Source organism: Garra rufa, chromosome 7, assembly GCF_049309525.1.
Source record: "Garra rufa chromosome 7, GarRuf1.0, whole genome shotgun sequence".
Taxonomy (NCBI): Eukaryota; Metazoa; Chordata; class Actinopteri; order Cypriniformes; family Cyprinidae; genus Garra; species Garra rufa.
Window position 1 is genome coordinate 13,542,315 of NC_133367.1, and position 22,195 is coordinate 13,564,509.

General features: G+C 39.5%; 1 protein-coding gene across 1 annotated transcript in view; it reads right to left on the reverse strand.

The window, feature by feature from the left end:
* Positions 1 to 7,449, reverse strand: part of asic1b (acid-sensing (proton-gated) ion channel 1b) — a 61,550-nt gene extending 54,101 nt beyond the window's left edge. Inside the window, exon 1 of the mRNA XM_073843924.1 lies at positions 6,787 to 7,449. Coding sequence (XP_073700025.1) covers positions 6,787 to 7,449 — 663 coding nt within the window. The remainder of the gene's footprint in view (positions 1 to 6,786) is intronic.
* Between the last annotated feature and the right edge of the window lie 14,746 nt (positions 7,450 to 22,195).

Here is a 22,195-nt window from a genome sequence, read left to right on the forward strand (position 1 = left end):
TTCAGGAAAAAAACCTTTGTTTTTCAATTCAGTTTGAAGATTTTTGGATATTTTTCCTTCCATAACGCTTTTAATTTCCTTCAGAATGTCTGCTACGCTTTTTGAGCTGAGCTTAAAACACACTTGCTTTCATCACTAAAGTGAACTTTGGACCAGTTGCTGAACATGCTCCTGAGCAAAGGTAAGCTTAGCCTTTTGATTCTTTCTGCTAATGAGAGGCTTGGTCATTGCAGAGTGTGTGTACTTTCTCAGAATTCTCTTAAACATGCCGAGACAGATCCGTAACATGTTCAGCGCTGAACTGGAAAGCAATTCCATCTGCGGTGCTGAACCAATTGCCCATTGAAAGTCTGCATTATCCATTATTATATTATGTGGACGACCAGCTTTTTTTAGGGGACTTGAGAGGACTTTGGTCATTGTGAAGCTTCAATACTAAACAAATCACAGATTTGGAATGAACAACTTCTCTCGCAATGGCTGAAAGAGTCATTCCTTTGGCCTTCATCTGGACAACCTCCTGTCGCACAGTTTTAGCCACCTTGGAGTGGACCGCCATTTTGCAATCTCAGTTAAAATTGCAGGAATGCTGCCAGTTAAATAGGGAATAATACCGTGTCTTCTTTCAGACCACTTGAATGACAACATACATATTATACATTTGTTTAATTTATTAAAATTTATTTGGTTTGCTCCTGAAGATTTCAATTACAATACATCTTTAAAAGCGGTTTTCTCAAAATTAGATTTTTCTCCACTTTAGCAGCACATACACCAAACTTTACAGTTTTATTCCCATCTATATTTTTACAGAAAGGTTCGTTCCTATATCATTCATCTGATTTATATAACATTTTACTCCCAAAACATTTAACTTTGACTTTGTCAACAAAATCGTACAGGTTTTTAAATTTAAATGTGGCTTTACCAAACGTTATTTGTGTTTTCTTTGTTCTCGAAAAGTATTCTTGTAGCTTTATAACAATACAATTGAATCGCTGATGTCAAATGCACTATTTTATCGATGTCCTGACAACGTTTCTGAACTTGAACGAGGTATTTGCGTTGCTGTCTATGCAGGCTCAGAAAGCTCTCAGATTTCATCGAAAATATCGAAAACAATTTGTGTTCCGTAGATGAACGAAGGTCTTGTTTGGTATGACATGAGCGTGAGTAATTAATGAAAATTAAATAGGCTTTAAATGACTAATGCAACTTATGAATACTTAATTGAGATATGAATCTGAATAATGTCTCTAACAAACAGCTGGAAGCATCTTATTGTCAATGGAGAACTTTCTCACGCATTTACAACCCCTGAAGGACGTCATATCAGGCTGCGTGTAGGTTAATTGTTGATTGTCTTGGAGATAATGCGGCACATCCATCACTGAAATAAGTCATCCGACGTCCCTGCTTTCCCCCGTGGCAGGTATGAAAACACGCAGTAAATCAAAGCTCTCAGTGGCGTCTGCACACACACGTGGGAGGACCGTCATTGAGAGACGAATACTTATCAGTTTTCTAAGATCTGCGTCTCGCTCAAGACCCTGATAACACAATGACGCGCTTTCAATGCGTTTCCGTTGGCGATGGAGATCATCCGCACACCTCCGGCTTTACCGCGGTAAACAAAGCCGAGGTGCATTCATCACTGCGCTATTCTGAACAAGATAAGCGTGGGCATGTGACTCGCAGAAAGGTACTTCGTACAGATTGTTTTGTGCTGCAGACTGACTGTACGCCAGCTCGACGCGTCTGAACCACGTTTTGTTGCACCTGAACTTTCAAATATCTTGTGAAAAGACCAAGGAAGAGCACCTGAAAGAACCGGAATCTACCTACTATTAATCACCGAGCAATGAAAAAGCAACAAGAAATTTCCAAATGATGTTTGGAAACCATTGTGATTTTATAATATAGTGTCTTTTTGAATGTATTTAATAAGAAAAAATGTGGGCGTGGCTTGATGTTTCATAAGGAATTGTGCATGTATATATGCATCATAAATATACACAGCACACACACATATATTATGTAAACAAAAACTTTTATTTTAGATGCGATTAATCACGATTAATCGTTTGAGACATAACTAGCCTATATTAAACTTGTATGGCATACTAGACATATGAACTAGACATAAGTTTAAAAGGAAAGGTTTTTTTTTTTTTTACTTTAAAGCTAAATGCATTAGGGAAACAAAATAAGACCAGAAACAGACATTTCTTGTTGACTTCAATATGCTGTTTTTTTTTTTTTTTTCTGTGGCGGCCTTGAGCCAATGTGCTGCTTTAAATCCTTTTTATTGGGCTGCATTAGCTTATAGTCATAAAACGACCTCTTGTAACTGTGCATGCTTTTTTGTGATAAAGTTCAGCACTCAATGGACTGAACTTTAGGTGTAATTCTCTGTGTTCTGACGCCCTCTAGTGTTCAGGCTGCAACATTGACATCAGGTGCATTCAGAGGAACTCCAGGCCACATTAAATGAGACACTCATGATCGTTAAACTGTAAAATTACAGAAGCAAGTCATTTGTAGTTCCCTTAGTCATTAGGGCTGTTTACCACAGCGTATATAAGGAGAGTGATTTTAACAAACCAGATATCCCAAGTAAAAAAATCCCAAATATATCTGTCAACCACATAGCAAAAACGCTGGGCAATACTAAAGTAACCCCTAAAATAGTAAAAGTGAAAGTTACCGTGATGTTACAAAGTATGGTGCATTCCCATACTTTGGAATTTGTGCTTTGCATATTTCAAATGAAATCCTGACAAATAGCATTATTTCAATTAATCCAAAAATCATGGAATTAATTTAACTGCATATTTAAAATTGATCAATAGTCCTATTTTATACATGAAGACTTCTAAACATATGCGCCAACAAAGCCTTCAGTCAAATGTGACCCTGGACCACAAAACCAGTCATAAGGTTAAATTTTACAAAACTGAGATGTATACAACATATTAAAGCTCAATAAATAAGCTTTCTATTGATGTATGGTTTGTTAGGATAGGACAATATTTGGCCAAAAAAAATAAAAAATATTGAGAAAATCACCTTTAAAGTTCTCCAAATTAAGTTCTTAACAATGCATATTACTAATCAAAAATTACATGTTGATATATTTATAGTAGTAATTTTACAAAAAATCGTAATGGAACATGATCTTTACTTAATTTCCTAATGATTTTTGGCATAAAAGAAAAATCTATAATTTTGACCCATACAATGTATTTTTGGCTATTATTACAAATATACCCCAGCGACTTAAGACTGGTTTTGTGGTCCAGGGTCACAAATGCTGAAACCTTTCAGTGTGATCGCTGTCATCATCGTTAAGTGGCCATGCAACGAATTAGCATTTCACAGAGCGCTGCGTAAGCAGTTTCTAAGGGTTATAAAGGGAACAGAGCCAGGGTTGGAAAGAAGCTGGTGTGAAATGTGTTTTCTGGCCTTGTTAATATTAGATGAGCTGCTGTCATCAGCACCGATCCTCCGATAAACCATGAAGATCAAGTTGAGATTATACAGTCAAGGTCAAATTGAACACACTCTTATAAGAAACCAAATACAGCATCAGATGACGTCTAGACCCTGTGCACTTTTTGTCTGTAAGAGTTTTAAATCAACCCACTTATTGATTCCACATCTATATAGGAGCAGATTAGACAATGCTGATTCCTCTGGTTTAAATAATATGCTTAGTGTCTGGCAAAAAAAAAGTCTGGCGTAAGTTTAAAAACTAAGGTTACCAAAATGTTGAGGGTAGTTGCTAAGCAATACAAGTAAAGTCGAGATAGACTCAGATTCTGTTTTACTGTTCAGGTGAAAATATTAAATCTGATCACTAAGAAAATTGCTAAGTGTGAGCACAGCTTTTAAGGCCCATTCACAGCACGAATGATAACAGCACGAACGTTGTATAGTGCAGTCTTCCCTATTGACAGAGAATTAAGATGATTATTGAAAGTACAGAATGTAATATTGGCAGCTAGTGGTTGAAATGAGTACTGCAGTCCAAATAAAAAAAAATCTCCTGCTTCCTCTTCCTCATGGTGCATTCACACTAGACGCAAATGAAGCTTTGAGCACGAGTGCTTTACATGTTAAGTCAATGCAAAAACGCGATAGACATCGAATTAAGCGTTTCAGGCGTTTGACACGTGATTCGCGCAAGTTGAAAAAATCCAAACTTTGGCGAATTTACTATTTATTTACGCAAATCGCGTATGGTGTGAACGTCTATCAGACTCCACGCAGGTTGCCAGATTGGGAACACACAACTGAAACAAGCACAATTGACAATTTGTAATGTAATCTGATGGGTTGATTCATCCACATTCTAATATTCCTCTGATCATAGAGATTTTAGTTGGATGGTGAGGTTGTTTAGGTTGGGTAGAATCTGTGATCACTGACCTAGTTCATTTGCTTCCAAGACTAGACTTCTTGAGGTTTTAAAACACTTCTAAGGCTTTAATACACTGTGTTTTCCACCAGCTGGCAAATACTATTGGGTAAATTGGCAAAACAAAAGGAGTCTTCAACTTCATGCAGCACTGCACAGACAAATCGGCAGCTGACTTGAAGCAGTGCATGATGGTTAGAAATGTAGTCCGACTTGAGACGGTATTAAGATAGCACAAGAGTGTTGAGAGCAGTCGGTGCAGTTTCTCCAGAGTGGCTGCATGAGTGCTAATGAGAACACAGCTGTTTCACGATTGGTCGAATTCACCACGTGACAACGATCATGTGTTTTTCGTGTTTATTCTGACACCTTCAGTTTTACTAATGCTCATAAATATGTTTTTTTTTATAGTCTACTAACTGTTAGTCGACGAGAAGAGGCTTTGTCGTCCAAAATTTTATTAGTTGCTTACTCACAGAAAAAAAAAAAAAAAAAAAATCCACAGGAAGTGGCAAAGTCATGCAGTCCGTGAAGGACAGATCATTAACTGCTGGTCTATGTGTTAATACAGTAAATCGGGCAGGAAATCCAAAAGGTCCTCTATAATCTATCTAGCAACTTTATATGGCCGCTCAATTTAATGTTCGCTAAGCTGAATTGTAGCACGCTCACCTCATGACACCCCTTGGTGCAGATCTTTTGGGCATAACCATACCAGAAGTGGTCTTGGTCCATTTCCAAACAAACTCTGGTATGGTTGAATGGATGAACCAATAAATGAACTTGCACAAAGGGCAGTGTGAAAGCGAACCACACCAAACCAAAAAAAAATAAAAATAAAAATCAACATTGTTTTTGATCCGTACAAAAGCCTCAGGAAAAGTAATAAAAAGGAAAGGAAAATCTTAAAACCTCACAGTTACTTGACTGCATGGCTGGGCTTGCAGAAGGGCGAAACGTGAGCTTGTGCTCTGGTGGTGAAAAAAGATCCCTGTCTAATGGAGCTGGAGGAAGTGGGACTCGAATTCTGCCCCGGGACGGAAAGATGAGCTGCCCGTCTGCTTGGCACAGGCCCGCCTCCTATCGACCCGCTGCAGCACTCTTCTTAATATCTGTCAATCGATGGAGACTCGCACACAGTGAACTCACATTCTTAGCATTGCAAGAAAGATGAGCAAATAAGCACTAATAGCGAGGTCGAGATTTGCAAAGAACACAAGCATTGACTGACTGAGCTGATATGAACTGATATGCTAGTTGAAGCACTAAATGTGGATTAAATTATACAGTGTTTATGGCCGTTGGATTTTTTTGTTTTTGTTTGTGTGCATAGGGCAGATTATCCACGCTGCTGCACCTTTCAAGCAGGTTGATAATACATCCCATAGGAGGCATCAGATAATAAACATCTATTATCAGAGTGCAACCAGCAGTGTTTAAAACCCCATATGCACTTACCAGGCAGGAGACTAAATATACTTAAGTGCTCTAAACCGATTCTTCAGTAAGCGCTACCAGATATATTCTTGGCCTTTACGGCGAAGCACCACATAATTCACTCAGCTCAATAAGAGCTTGACTCACGGGAGATCTCCAACGGCGTGAGCGCCGGCTAGAAACCTTGAGATCAGCAACAATGACAAACAAAATGCCTATTTCACAGACAGGCGGACCTCTTTTCATCAGCGTAAAGGGATTAGCTGCAAACTCAGACACGCTCTTGGGGGAAGAACCCTAGAGCGATACTCTACACGGAAAGCTCGCATCCTATATCAGCACTTTGCAAGCGCTTTAAGAAGCAGCCCTAAATATGAAGAGACCTACCTACAGGAAAATGAAAACCCAAACAGTTAAAACACTCTGAAGAAGCCATCTGCAAACAGTACAATTTTATCCCATCCACAAAGCCTGAAAAGCAATGCACAATAACCTTGTCAGCATATCTGACAAATCTATGCAAACACTTGCCAGAGACCAATTTCCACAATGTCAAAACTTCAGCAGCAAGTCTCGAGGAAAAGATCCCTCAAGTGGCCTTGAAACAGGCCAACGTGTTACACAAAAGCAAGCTACACCGTATAATTATCAATCACGAGCAGTCAAAGGGTAATAATGGGGGTCTGGAATGCTGTTTTCATTTGCAACGCTGAACACAAAGAATAAATGGCTTCTGATTCCTGTTAGATACAGTGAGAACACCTATTCATCTTCTCTGACGCCTCAAGTGCGCGGAGTCCATTTATCTTCTTGCAAATAAAGGCAGCCGCCCTCACAATAACATGCTGAGAATGGATTGAGCGCCGGGGGGCCAAAGCTCGACTCCTACTTACTACCTTACTACAAGTCCATCCGGACGCCAGTCCTACCTCTCTCCAGTGTTCCGGGCCACACTCCTTCCCAGCATAGTTACACTCCAGCAGCATGTCCTCCATGCGGTGACGGGTGCGATTGAAGAACTCTGCGAGGGTTAATCGAGACCCCTGCCAGTCGGTCTCCGGCGCCAATGGGATTCCTGGTGCCATGTTGTCTTCGTATCCCAACAGAGGCCCCATGAAAAGCAAGTCGCTGTATCTGAGCTGCGAGCGCCGGAAAGTGTTGTAATTGCAGAGCGTGATGGCGGGGAACGTCATGTTCTTGGCATTTCGCTCGTCCAGCATGGTGATGTAGTCATACTGCAGGTAGTAGATGACACGGTCCACCACCTGCATAAGGAACATGGAGATCGCCAACAGGAAGACCACTGTCCACAAGACCCGACGGATGCTGATTTTCTTGTCCTCCACGAAGACGTGGTTGCCACCATGAAGGGAGCAGCCACCAAAAAATGTGGCAAGGCTGATGTCAGGCACTTCTTCTTCTTCTGTGCCATCGCATGTGTCAGGGTCATCACCCTCCTCCTGGTACTTGCCGTGTTCGCCGTCTCTTGCCCATACCACGCGCTTGTAGTGGTCGTCGAAGCTGTCTTGGCGTGTGCGACCAACTGGCTCGTCGTCAGTGCTGAAGGAGATTGTGCATGTGATCCGTACCATGATGTTAAATCAAAAACTGGTCAATAGCAAAATTAAAGAACACACACAAAAAAAAACCAACCCCAAATAAACCAATCCAGACTTGGATCTTCTGACCACTAGAGATGGAAAAGCATCAATGATCTCTTCAGAAATGTTGTCGAGTGCTTTGCCATCCCCAGCAATCCGTCTCTCGCTTCATATCGGGACATCTGAAGAAGAATGGAACTGTTGGGATGTTATGCACTTCCTGGCCCCAAGCTCCCTCCCTCGGACAAGGAATAGTCCCAGTGCAACCTGCGTCTGATGTCAGCACCGGATCGCCTTTCATTGCGCATTTAGGCACTTAGGATTTAATCCGGGTCATTTCTATCTCATAACATCTGCTTCATGAATCCAGATGCAGAGTCATGGGATTTTTCACTTGGTGATAAAAGCCACAGCAGCCGTTATACTTTGATAAACTGTATATACTGAATGCGTCACTGTTGCCGGTTTATCAGCCCATAAATAAACACTGTAGAGTTAAGCAAAGCCAAGATATCAACGTGTGCATGTGTGTGGCGATGGCTCAGGGGTGAAGATACCATACAATGCCTTGCCTGAAAGACTAAGATACGCAAATGCAAACCCAACACCCTTTCATGATACATCTGCGCTTATTATCTAGCACGCAATTGTTTCCTAAAGGGAAATTCAGCACTTAATCAAAATTTCATGACTGTAATTTGTGGAACGCGAGGAGAATCTATTTCAGGGTTAATTTAATATACGTAAAACCCTACATACATTTTTGTGTTCATTTCAATGGGATGGTTTGAATAAGAAGTAATTTGCATAGTATTTTCACGCCTTGAAGATGATTAGCTGCATGTTTCCTGTCCTGGACGGTGCGTGAATGATTCTGCCAGGATCAAAGATTTCAGGATTTATTGTCAAAGCACACAGTGTTTGGAAGCAAACCGGAGGCATTATTTTTAAGACCTGCTGTCTGTCTTTAAAACCTATTTTGTGTTGTTGCACAGCTGCTCTATTGACTCTATTGACGACTATGACAGCCAGAGTTGTTATTTCTTATCTTTTTGACAGGATGGAAGTGACAGAATTCAACAGATTTAAACTGAACTATGTAGGGGTGAAATGGATGCAATGGAGCAAGAACAGCTGTTGTTGACAACAGCTGTAAAATTAAACTTAAATGTGACCCTGGACCACAAAACCAGTCATAAGGGTCACTTTTTAAAATTGAGATTTATACAGCTTTATAAGATTATATACAGATTTATAGGCCTTCCATTGATGTATGGTTATGTATTAGTCAGAATAGGATATTATTTGGCCAAGATTTGAAAAGGGTGCAAAACAACAACAACAACATCAAAATACTGAGAAAATCGCCTTTGCAAGTTCTTCGCGATGCACATTACTAATCAAAAATTAAGTTTTGATATATTTATGGTATGAAATTTACAAAATATCTTCATGGAACATGATCTTTACATAATATCCTAATGATTTTGCATTAAAAAAAAAAAATTATAATTTTGACCCATACAATGCATTTGTGGATATTGCTACAAACATATCCATGCTACTTAAGACTGGTTTTGTGGTCCAGGGTTCACAAATACATTTCACAAGAAGCATGAAAGACTATTTTCTAAATAGCGTTGCATTTCCATAACAAGCATTTTCCAACAACCTTTGCCGTTGAACTTTCTCAAACTACAGTTAAACTACAGTAAACTTTCACTTTTGAAAATACTAATATTTTTGTTAGTAGCTTGTGGTTTATTAGCTAACTGCATTTAAAAGCTTTGCCGCAGCTACTTTAAATTATGAACCGCTAAATGAGAAGCTAAATGTGACCCTGGACTGCAAAACTAGTCTTAAGTAGTACGGGTTTATTTGTAGCAATAGCTACATGATTGTTTTTTTTTATGCCAAAATCATTAGCATATTACATAAAGATCATGTTCCATGAAGATATTTTTGTACATTTCCAACTGTAAATATCAAAACTTTTGATTAGTAATATGCATTGCTAAGAGCTTAATTTTAACAACTTTAAAGGCGATTTTCTCAATATTTTGCGATTCCATCTTTTCAATTAATTGTATCTCAGCCAAAAAATGCTATCCTAACAAACCATACATCAATGAAAGCTTATTTATTCAGCTTTCAGATGATGGATACATCTCAGTTTCACAAAACTGACCCTTAATGACTGGATTTGTGGCCCAAGGTCACAAATGTTCAATGTAGCTTCAACACAGGATGGTTATAGCTTGTTAATCCACTGAAATGCACTCGTAAAATGACCATTTCAAAATTGGGCTTATCAAAATATCCAATAAAAAACAAAGGCCATATGCACACAACATCCAACAGATGGCGGCAGAGCTCAGCGTGTGAATCATCCAGACCTCCTGCCAAACGCGTTTCCCCGTGTCGACCCACAACACTTGAAAATGCAATCAGTCTGATTGCCTGAAGCTGCCAGTAAAAATGAATTCTCAACATGCTCGTATATATTTCCCAGGTCTGCTCCAGTGGTCCTCAACAGGTTTCTCCATGCTCCATTCAATCTCCCTTCACTCTTGAGGGAGAGTACGGAATCAAAGAGTCGTTTAAAGGGACAGTATACTGAAAACAAAAATAAGTGAATCGTTTATATTTTCTCTTCAGGTACTTTCTCGCTTGTGTTGGTTAAGTCAAGCATCACTATTGTTATTTCTCATTCTTGTGGTCTATTACATGTCATCTCTAGGCACTAGGGGGCAGTAGATATGCTGCCATGCATACGGTGACTCTGTGCCTTGAGGGCGGGTATGTCATTTGAAGCGCATGGAGATGGTCCATCATTTCCACTCAAGACCCTCTCAACCGACAGCGATGATAGACCTGTCGTTACCATGGATACCGGCAGCGAGGGAAAACGCATGAAGACCCATTACCATGGATGTGCGGCCGCGCACACACACATTCACACATGTGTAATTTGATTCAAAGGCCGCTGTGAGAAAATGACGTCCACTCTGTGGCTAACATCTGAATTGGCCTACTGGGCACTAATCGCATTATTTAACACCAGGAAACCAGCGAATGTTTACGGAAACTGAATTAATGAGACCGGCTGGTCTCGAGTGGCACCGATCCAGAATAAAACATGAAACCAGCTGGCACAACCTCAAGTGCTGGAATTAACGAGCACTAAATTAGAAGAAACCGCAAATAGAAATACGAACTTGTTGGTTGTTGCAGCCTGATGCTTGAGAAATAGTAGCATTTTGATAAACATGATTTTGTCATTTACGTTATAATGATATTAATTACAAGCACTTACATATATATTAAGCCAAAGGTGTACAATTATTGTAAATCAACTAATTAATTTTAAAGTTTATTGTAAAGATGGGTTAAACTATTACATTGAAAATGGAAAATTAAGTATATATGATATAATAAGTAAATTAGGTTTCTTATATAGCCTATATAGTTTAATAAATAAGAACTAAAATATGACAACTAAAAAAATAATTATAATTTTATCATTTAAATACTGATATTAAGACAAAAGTCAGGTTTAAAACTGTAAATGAAAGAACAATGAATAAATTGTTTTATGTAAACAAAAATAATAAATAAAATTGAAAATAAATATTGAGCAGATTATAGGTTAAAAATATATAAAATTATTTAAAAAAAATAATTTAAAAAAAGTTTTATAAGTTTAATAATGATGGGTTAAAATATTGAAAAAAAAACAACAACCATTAAAAATGTATTTATTAAAATTATTTTTTAATGAACGTTGACATTTTCAACTTTCAATTTGTTAAAGAATATATAAAATGATTTCTAAAGCGTCATGTGATGCCAGGCTTAATGAGTAATGATGCTAAAATTTCGGCCTAATGAGCTGAATAAATAAAAAAATTAAATATATCCACATAAAAATCAGTTATTTTAAATTGAAATATTTCGCAATATTACATTTTTTATTGCAGCCTTGATGAGCATAAGAAAAGTCTTTAAAATCATTAAAAATCTTACTGATCCCAAACTTTTGACTGCCAGTATATGTATGTATATATATGAAATTTACAAAATATCTTCATGGAACAGGATAATTACTTAATGTCCTAATGATGATTGGCATAAAAGAAAAATCAATAATTTTGACCCATACAATGTATTTTTGGCTATTGTTACAAATACACCCCTGCTACTTAAGACTGCTTTTGAGATCCAGGGTCACATATAAACTCCTATTTTGTTTATTACTGTTTGCCGTTTGTTTTTATTTCTCAAGTTTCTTCATATTGCTCCTCTAAAGCACTTTGAATAATCACTGTAAATAAAATGCGCCTTATAAATAAACATGATCTCAGTCTGCTGCATTTACAGAACCGACGAAGGACATAAGAGGCATTATTGCACGGCGCAAAAACAATACCAACACAAACAAGCGGGGACAAGGGACGAGAGGAACGATATGATTACCAAGACAGCTGCCGTGGGGCCGAGGGGGTCCCACGTTGCGTTAAATGAGTTGTTTTGATCGCGAGGCACGTTCTTCATATGAACCCATGCACTAAGGTTAGACGCGCAAGACCTCACCTTCCTCGACCGCCTCAGAGCCGAGAACGACTCTACTGCTCTGAGAAACACTGAAATTGAAATGATAAACAGCATGACTCATACAGCAACGCTTCACCTTCATAACATTTATGAAAACATTATGCTGTTTTTATTATTACAAACACGAGATTATTGGAATCAGAGCATTAATTAGTTATATTTTCGTGCCCGCACTATACACTTGACGCGGTATATTGCTAACATGTATAATTTATTTGTTGTTTGTCTACGAATGCTAAAATTCAAATTAGATATTTAAAAATTAATTCGAATCTTCCTCCTCGTCTTTCTAGAGGCAGACATCCGGAGGATCCGCAGCGCTGACGGCATTTTCAACAGTTAAATTATAGCCTGCGTTTACAGATCTATTTATCAAACTCAAGCGGCTGTTGAAGCGCTCACAAACATTTGGAATAAACACAGTGCGCTCGTCTAGATCAATAATGCCGGCGTTTGTGTGTTCTGTCTTTAAAGAGCACATCGAGCAATTTCAGCTGACAAACACGACAGAATCATGATGGATTAACAGAAATACCATTCCACTACCCAGAATCCCACTGTAGTCTTATAAGGTGTGGGATCAATCACTTCAGGATGGATGACACCGGTGGATCAGAAGGATCTGAATGGAGTTTGCTCATGTAAAGCTCACTGCCATGATGTCACAGTGTTGTGAGTCGTTGCCAGGGTGTTGCTATGCAGTTTCATAGTTGTTCTGAGTGGTTGTCTGGAACTGGAAGTCTGTTTGAAATGGTACGCTATTCTGGTTGCTAGGCAGTTGCAAATGTGTTCTGGGTGGTTACCAGGGCATTGTCACTGCTAATGTTTTCTAAGACATTTAAAGTTGTTTGCTGAAAGTTATGATGTCCCGGGTGGTTACCAGGGTGTTGCTATGAAGCCGATAGTGTTTTGAGTGGTTGTTAGCAAGTTAGTATGTGGTTTGCCAGGTCTTATGCAGTTGTCAAGGTGTTCTGAGTGTTATCTCCATATTTCTAAGTGGGTGCTGTGGTGTTCTGGGTGGTTACCAAGGTGTTGCTATGTGGTTATTAAAGTGTTAACATGTTTTTTGTGTGATTGTGAGGTGCTGTTCAGTTGTAGGAAGGTGTTCTGAGTTTTTTTTTTTTTTTCATGTTAATAAGTGAATGTTATGGTGTTCTGGGTGGTTACCAGGATGTTACAATGTGGTTATCAAAGTGTTAACATGTTTTTATTGTGGTTGTGAGGTGCTGTGCAGTTGTCAAGGTGTTCTAAGTGTGTTTTTTTCTTTAATGTTTCTTAACAAAGACTTTGTTGTTCTGAGTGTTTTGTGTGGTTGTTGGCATGTTACTATGTGGTTGCCATGTGCTATGCAATTGCAAAGGTGTCTTTAGTGTTTTTGTTTTATGTTTTTAAGTGGATGCTATGGTGTTCTGGGTGGTTACCAGGGTGTTACTATGTGGTTGTTACTTTTTTGAGTGGTCGTTAGTGTGTTACTATGTGGTTGCCAGGTGCTATATAGTTGTCAAGGTGTTTTGAGTATTTGTTCCATGTTAATAAGTGGATGCTATGGTGTTCTGAGTGGTTACTAGGGTATTGCTATGTGGTTATTAAAATGTTAACATGTTTTTATGTGGTGGTGAGGTGCTGTGCAGTTGTCAAGGTGTTCCGAGTGTTTTTTTTTTTTTTGTTTCTAAGTGGATACTATAATGTTAAGGTTGGTTACCAAGGTGTTACTATGCAGTTTTTAAAGTGTTAACAGGTTTTTATGTGCTTGTGAGGTGCTGTGCAGTCGTCAAGGTGTCCTTTGTAGTTTTTCAGATTTCTGAAGTGGATGCTACTTTGTTTTGTGTTGTTACCAGGGTGATGCTATGCAGTTGTTTGGGTGTTTCGAGTGGTTGTTGACATGTTACTATGTGGTTTCCAGGTGTTATGGAGTTTTCTTAGTGTTCTGGAGTGTTCTTAGTGCTTCTTACATGTCAATAAGTGGATGCTATGGTGTTCTGGGTGGTTACCAGGGTGTTACTATGCTATGACGTTGTCAAGGTGTTCTTAGTGTGGTTTTTCTTCTATGCTTTAAAGCAAATTCTATGGTGTTCTGTTACGTTGAGACGTATGTGCTGTCTGTGTATCTCTCTCTCCCGCATATGCGCTCTCTCTCTCTCTCTCTCTCTCTCTCTCTCTCTGTCGTTCTCTCAGGTGGCCCCGCCCTAATTGAACATGCCGGTACGTGCACCGTGGTTGGCTGAACCGGGAACTGCGCGTCTTTTAAAAATGAGGCAACGCAGAGCTGGAGTGTGGGCTGTTGTTGGTGTTGGAAGATTGTGTGTAACGAAAAAGATAAAACATATAACATTTGTGTAAATATTGTGAGTACCGTTGTATAGTTTGTCACTTTACCCACCTAGTGTTTTCATTGTAAAGTTTTCCTCCGATTGTTTTTTCTTTCTTTTAACGTGGCTGTGTGTTTTTGCCCGTTATTGTAAATATTGTAAATACACCTTTTTTTTCCGCACGGAAGCTGTAGGGGTTGGGTGCCTTTTTCTTTTGTGAAATTCGTTTTCTCCTGTTTTTCAACTAGTCAGGGAGTTAGTTCAGTCCCTGTATTTTTGTTTGACTTTTTCTTTTATAGGGTATTAAGTTTCCATGGGAAAAGTTAGTTTCAATTTTTTTGTTTGTTATTTTGGCCTTGGCCCAACCCTGAAGTTTACTCGCTTCCTATTTTGGCAAAAGTAAAAAAAGAACGAAAGATCAAAGACATCGGTGTGAAGGCTATTATTTATGTTACTCTTAGACCCTAGACCTGGGATGTAACAGTTCTAAATGGTTACTAGGGTGTTGCTGTGTGGTTGTTAAAGTGTTATACTGTGTCATTGCCAGGTGCTGTGTAGTTGTCAATGTGTTCTGAGTGGTCTGTAACATGCTTCTAAGTGGATGCTATAGTGTTCTGGCTGGTTACTAGGGTGTTGCTATGTGATTGTTTTAGTGTTTGGAGTAATTCTTAGCTTGCTGCTATGTGGTTGCCAGGTGTTAAGCGCTTGCCAAGCTGTCCTTAGTGTTTTTGTCAGGTTTCAAAGTGGATGCTATTGTGTTTTGGATTGTTTCCAGGGCATTGCTATGCAGTTGCCAAGGGGTTCCGGGTGGTTACCAGGGCATTGCTACTGCTAAAGTTTTCTGAGACATTTACAGTTGTTATTATGCAGATGCAAAAATATTCAGATTGGTTTGCTCCAAATTCTGAAGCAATTTCTATTATATTCTGGGTGGTTACCAGGTCGTTGCTATGTAATCGCTGAAGGGTGCTGAGTTTTTAACATACTGCTTTCCAGTTGCCTAGAAGTTCTAGCTTGCTGTCAAGGCATTGCTATGCAGTTGCCAATGTGATCTGGGTGGTTACCAGAGTGTTACTAAGTGTTCTAAAAGGTTGCTAGGCGATTGCTAAGGATTTTTTGAGTGTTGCCAAAGCTTGTTGCTCTGGGTGGTTGTTAAGAGTGTGGGAAGACAATTGCTATGGTGTTTTAAGTCATTGCAGTTGCTAAGGTGTTGTTTACTCACTCTTAGTCTTGTGTGAAAAGACTATGGCTCTGATTCCTCATTTAATAAAAGTCTTTGGGTTTTCCAGTCTGTTTTATTGTCCACTCTATCTTGGCAAACATCACTAATTACAATCATATTGAAATGAGATCTTTTTGACAAATTCCCGATCACATACGTCCTTGTATTTCGTTTTTTAGATATAATGACAATTTTCAATCAGCATGTCACTTAGCAATTAGAGATAAACACAGAACGGATATGGTAAAAGCTTTCCGATTCTCTAATATGGAGAACGTACAATTCTTTCTTGCATCTAATGACAGACTCGGCGACAAGATAAATAGCCTGATGCGAGGAGCCCCATTAAGACTCTTTCTTATCAGGAGAGCAAGCACTGATGTTTTGAGCTGAGATGATGTGATGCAGGAGGTAATGGAGCTGATGATGGGGTGGCATCCTGCTCGGTTTTGTTTGATTCAACGCAAATGAGGTTTTCATTAAAGTGTTCCATGATAATGTACAAGTTTTGACATCCAGAGTTCAGTTTCATGAGAGGAACTAAAACCTTACAACTGATGGATGGAAATTCAGTGTGCCAAAGCTTATTTCAGATGAACAGATGAAATGTTCCACTTACGTGAACCCTGAATAGCAATGTTTGCCATATATATAAATGCAAATTAGTGATATTTTCTTTGCATTTCACCTTCTGCAAACATTTTAAGTTCAAACAAGTAGTTTAGCACTCAAAAAGCAATCAACATATAAGTGAACGAGAAACACGAGGCTAATTCAAACATCTCACAGCTAATTAGACACTATTGGGAATAACATGAGAGCGAACACATGAAAGCAGGAACAACTATGACCGGATACAGGATTCCCAAAAGGTTTTCCCAAAGGCATGCACGCATTGATCTCTGCAAACGAGCCATTAGCCTTTCAAACGAATTAGCTTTAGGCGATCAGCTAACTAGCGTTTCATGTGTAGACAGCAGACAGCGAGGCAGCTAACTAGTGTTTGCAGCAGGTCGTGTTTTTAAAGCACAGCCTTGGTTTTCAAGTGGGTTCTGCTCTTTTGTGCAGCACACACTGACGTTAATACTGAAAGAACATGATCACAAAGGTTTCATGCTAGCACAGACGTCAAGTAGCTTATGGCTATAGACTATTTGCACACACACGTACACAAGTCCACACAAACAGTAGGTTGTGAACTTAAAATAATGCTCAATGATTTCCAATAGGGCATCAGAAAAGGGCAAGTTCGCATGGAGCGGCATGAGGGGGAAAAAACAAGAAGGACTAGACACAAAGCGCTCTGGGAAGGGCAGCCAGCGCTGTAGAGGAGCTAGTTCGATTAGCTTCGCTAAGAACAGCTAAAACTTTCTTTCCGCCGGCCTTCGGCTGTGTGGACGACGGATGAAGCCCATTTAACGCGGCAGAATGATGGCGATGGTTATTATGCCGAAGTCTGAACGCTTCAAAAGGCTGTTATCTCATTCGCTGGAGACGATAACCAAGCTGCACCTGAATGTCTTGCTTTTGCGTTTATCCTCATTTTACTCTTATCAGCCGAATGACCTCAATCCAATCAACTTCTTCAAATCCGTGCTGAGGGAGACACATTCTACACTTTTGTAGCATTTTATTTTTTCCCCTTGAAATCTTCGTAATATTTCTTGCTCCAAAACAGCCATAATTCAATTTTAAATGCCAGTGTTCTCCCTTAAACAGTCCCTCCAGTTTTTTCTTGTAGAACACAAGAAACTTTTTTGTGATGCTGCATAATTTGCCATAACTCTGCATCGTGCAAAATCCTAGTGGAATTAGAATATTGCACGCAAATCATCTCTTAAAAATAAGGTGCTTCACGATGCCATAGAAGAACTTTTTTGTTTAAACAGTTCCATAAAGAACCTCAAAGATCTAAAGAACCTTTCTGTTTCACAAAAGGTTCTTTGTGGCGAAAGGTTCTTCAGATTATAAAAAGGTAGAAAGAGAAGGTTCTTTAAAAAACCTCTGACTGAATGGTTCTTTGTGGAACCAAAAATGGTTCTTCTATGGCATTGCTTGAAGAACCTTTCAAAGCACCTTTTTTTTATAGAGTGTACTGCCATTTTGGGCACTTTTAAATGGCAACACACAGCCACCTGGAAGAAACTGGAGCTTCAAAATTCTCCAAAAGTGGACGGAAAACTTTCTTAAAGGTTATTAAAAAAGGAAAATTCTATAATTTACTCATCCCCATTCCAAACCTGTATGACTTTCTTCTTTGGTGATATTTCAAAGAACTGCTGTTTTTGTCCACACAATAAACATCAATGCGCTCCAAAGCAACATTGATTGGACCCCATTGACTTTTATTGTATGGGCAAAACAAAAACCCAGAGACATTCCAACAAAAACAGATGCTCACAGACGTAAGAGATTTAAACGTAGGGCGCCGCACCTGTCGTTAATGCTACACACCTCTTCCCCTTCGCATCGTCTCAGCAGTGGGGCTGCCAAAACTATGATTATGTCCTGTGAGACTCCATTATGTCCTCCTGTCATGTCAAATGCCCCCTGATGGAGGTGTGTTTGCCTACGAGACCTTCCCCCGCTAGCAAACGCCTTCTGAAGAAAGAGGCTGCACAAGAGGATCTCTCTGGGATATTTGCTCAGTGCCACATGCTTCAGAAAGGCTGTTTGTCAAAGTCGTTTGCCAGTGTTCAGCTGCGCCGCTAATGTCTGCGACTCCACGGGAAGTCAAGGGAGCACATGAAAGTGCTGAATGTTGACTGATAGCTATATGATGACACTCAGAAAAGAGATGAATGCCAAGGATGATAATATTGTGTGGAAAAATCTTTGAAATATGCATACATATAATCATTATGATAATTTCTATAGGTATAAAAAAATCATGTTGGGTTTTTTTTGGAAAAAAATACCAATAGTCTTCATACCAAAAACTTTAGTTTGTTTTGTGTCCAATCAGGAGGATGCACCTGTTTGGCTGTGTAGGTATTCCGCTGTTGTCTCCGCCTCCTCTGTGACCGCCGCCCCTGGGCTCCAGGGACAGTCGGAGTCTAATCTATTTGTCTTGTCACATAATATGACAAGCGCTTCAGGCGAGAGTTTGGTAACTACATTAGCGAGAGCGGCTAGATTTACCCTGGCGAACACCAGCCGAGGGACTCCATTCACATGCAGCAAATTAATTTGCTCTCATTTGCTAATGTGTTCCGCCTACTGACATCAGACGGATCATGCTGAACGCGGATCACGTTTGATCCGTGTGGTAAATGAAGCCCATTCTGTTTTCACACACACTGAGCAGTGTGCCGAAGTGTCCCTATAGAGTGTGTGTGAATTAGACAGTGACTTTCAGAGATGTGAACTTTTTAGCAGTTTTAATAGCTGTTAATATTTGATTACTTTCAACGCTGTTAATGATGATTAAATTTGCATATATGTATGTAGTGCTACACATATATATCCAAGTTTATAAATGCAATAAGTTTACAATAATAGTATAGTTCAAAATGTGCTCTGTGCCCTGTTTGTTCACTAATGTCTACTTAGCAACAAACAAAAAAAAAACAAAAAAAAAACAGACAGACAAAAAGAACAACAATCAACCACCCAGAACAGCTTAGCAATCACATATCAATTAACAGCCAACCAGGAGTCTTTATAAACAATCAACAGCCAACCAGAACCCTCCAGAAATAACACAAAAGACCCACAGCAACCACACAGTAACCAATTCCATCCAGAATATCTTATAAACAGTAGAAACCCTTCAAAAATGCCTAAAAATCACCCAGCAACCACACAGAAAACAACCTATAGCCACCAAGAATAAACGTTAAACAGATTAAACCACCCAGAACACCCCATCAACAGCATGACAATGACCCAGAACACCAAAGCAACAGCATAGCAACCACTTAGCAACCACTCAGAATGCTAAAAACAAGAAACCACCCAGAATTAGAATATCCTATAAACAGTAAAAACAAATGAAAAACTCATAGAAACCACCCAGAACAGCTCAATAACGGCATAGCAACCGCTTAACAGCCAACTAATATATAACCCCATAACAACTAAACAGAATTCCATAGCAACCACCCAAAACACCCATTAACCGCACAACAACACCTACACCTACCTACAGCCATTTGAGATGCATATGAACACAGAAAAAAAAACAAGATTGCCATATAAGTACATTGGAAACCACTAAGAATCCCCTTGCAATGACCCAGAACACCCCAGAAACCACATAGCAACAACTCAGAACACCCCATCAACTGCCTAGCAGCGACCTACAGCCACCCAGAATACCCTATAAACAGTAGAAACCACCAGAAAAGCCCTAGAAACCACCCAGAACACCTCAGCAACTGCATGGCAACCACTTAACGACCAACCAATATAAAACCTCAAAACAACCATCCAGAACCCCATAGCAACCACCCAGAAGACCCTATCAATTGCATAGCAATCATCTACAGCCACTCAGAATAACATACAACACAGCAACCACCAAGGATACTATATAAACACAGAATTAACCATCCAGTATTCCCTTGCAATAATTCAGAACACGCCAGCTACTTCGTAGCTACAACCTCAGAATAGCCCATCAACTACTTAGTAACTACTTACAGCCACCCAGAATACCCTATAAACAGTAGAAACCAGCGAAACCCCCCTAGAAACCACCCAGAACACCTCAGGAAATCAATAACAACTACTTAACAGCAAACCAATATATAACCCCATAACAATCATCCATAACCCCATAGCGACCACCCAAAACACCCATTAACTGCACAGCAACACCTACACCTACCTACAGCCATTTGAAATGCATATGAACACAGAAAAAAAAAAAAAAAAACAAGATTGCCATATAAGTACATTGGAAACCACTAAGAATCTCCATGCAATGACCTAGAACACCCAGAAACCACATAGCAACAACCCAGAACACCCCATCAACTGCCTAGCAACTACCTACAGCCACCCAGAATACCCTATAAACAGTAGAAACCACCAGAAAAGCCCTAGAAACCACCCAGAACACCTCAGCAACTGCATAGCAACCACTTAACGACCAACCAATATAAAACCTCAAAACAACCATCCAGAACCCCATAGCAACATAGAACACCTCAGCAAATGCATAACAACCACTTAACAGCCAACCAATATATAATCCCATAACAACCATCCAAAACCCCATAGCGACCACCCAGATCACCCTATCAACTACATAGTAACTACCTACAGCCACTCAGAATAACATACCAACACCGCAACTACCAATAATACCATATAAACACAATAAACCATCCGGCATTAACTTGCAATGACCCGGAACGCCCCAGCAACTCTGCAGCAACAACCCAGAAAGTTTCATCAATTGCTTAGCAACTACCTACAACCACCCAGAATGCCCTATAAACAGTATAAACCACCGAAAACCCCTTATAAACCAACTAGAACACCTCAGCAAATCCATAATCACTTAACAGCCAACCAATGTATAACCCCATAACAACCATCCAAATCTCCATAGCAACCAACCATCAACTACATAGTAACCAACTACAGTCATCCAGAATACCCTATAAACAGTAGTAACCATCCTAAAAAGCCTAGAAACCGCCCAACAACTGCACTGCAACCGCCTACAGCCACCAAGAATAAACTTTAAACAGAAGAAAACCACCCAGAATCACATAGCAACCACAAATAACACCCTGTCAATCGCTTAGCAACTACCTACAGACAAACAGAATACCCTATAAACAGTAAAAAAAACAAGAACCCACCCAGAACACCTCAACAACTGCATAGTTTACTTAACAGCAAACCAATATATAACCCCATAACAACCATCCAGAGCCCCATAGCAACCACCCAGAACACCCCATCAGCTGCTTAGCAACCACCTACAGCGACCCAGAATACCCTATAAAGATTAGAAACTGAAAAAATAACCTTGAAACCTCAACAACTGCATAGTTACTACTTAACAGCCAACCAATATATAACTCCATAACAACCGCCACAACCTCATAGCAACCACCCAGAACACCTCATCAACCTCATAGCAACTACCTACAGCTACTCAGAATACATATAATCACAGCAAATCAAAATTCCCATATAATAACATTGGAAACCACCCAGAACCCCCTTGCAATGACCTGGAACACCCCAGGCAACTGCATAACAACTACCTAATAGCCATCCCTTAATGCATTAGGAAACCGCCAGAACATCCTAGCAACCACCTAGCTACATCCCAGGAGTCCTAACCAAGTGAGTTTCATAATAGTTCTGAAAAATGTTCAATATAGGAAACCAGGTGTAATTTTAAAGTACATAATATTATATTTTTGAATTAGCGGAGACACTAAATGTTTTGCATCATAAACTGAACTCATTTTAGCATACCTGGGCTCAGCGTCTAATCTGTCCCGCAGTGAGGGCCGTCTGGCCTCCGCATCTATGTCTCACACCATTAAAATCTGTCATTGCACACAAATTTTTACAGCCGATAATCAAATTCCTCTTCGCCAACTTTCCCTTTCTCCCTCTCTCT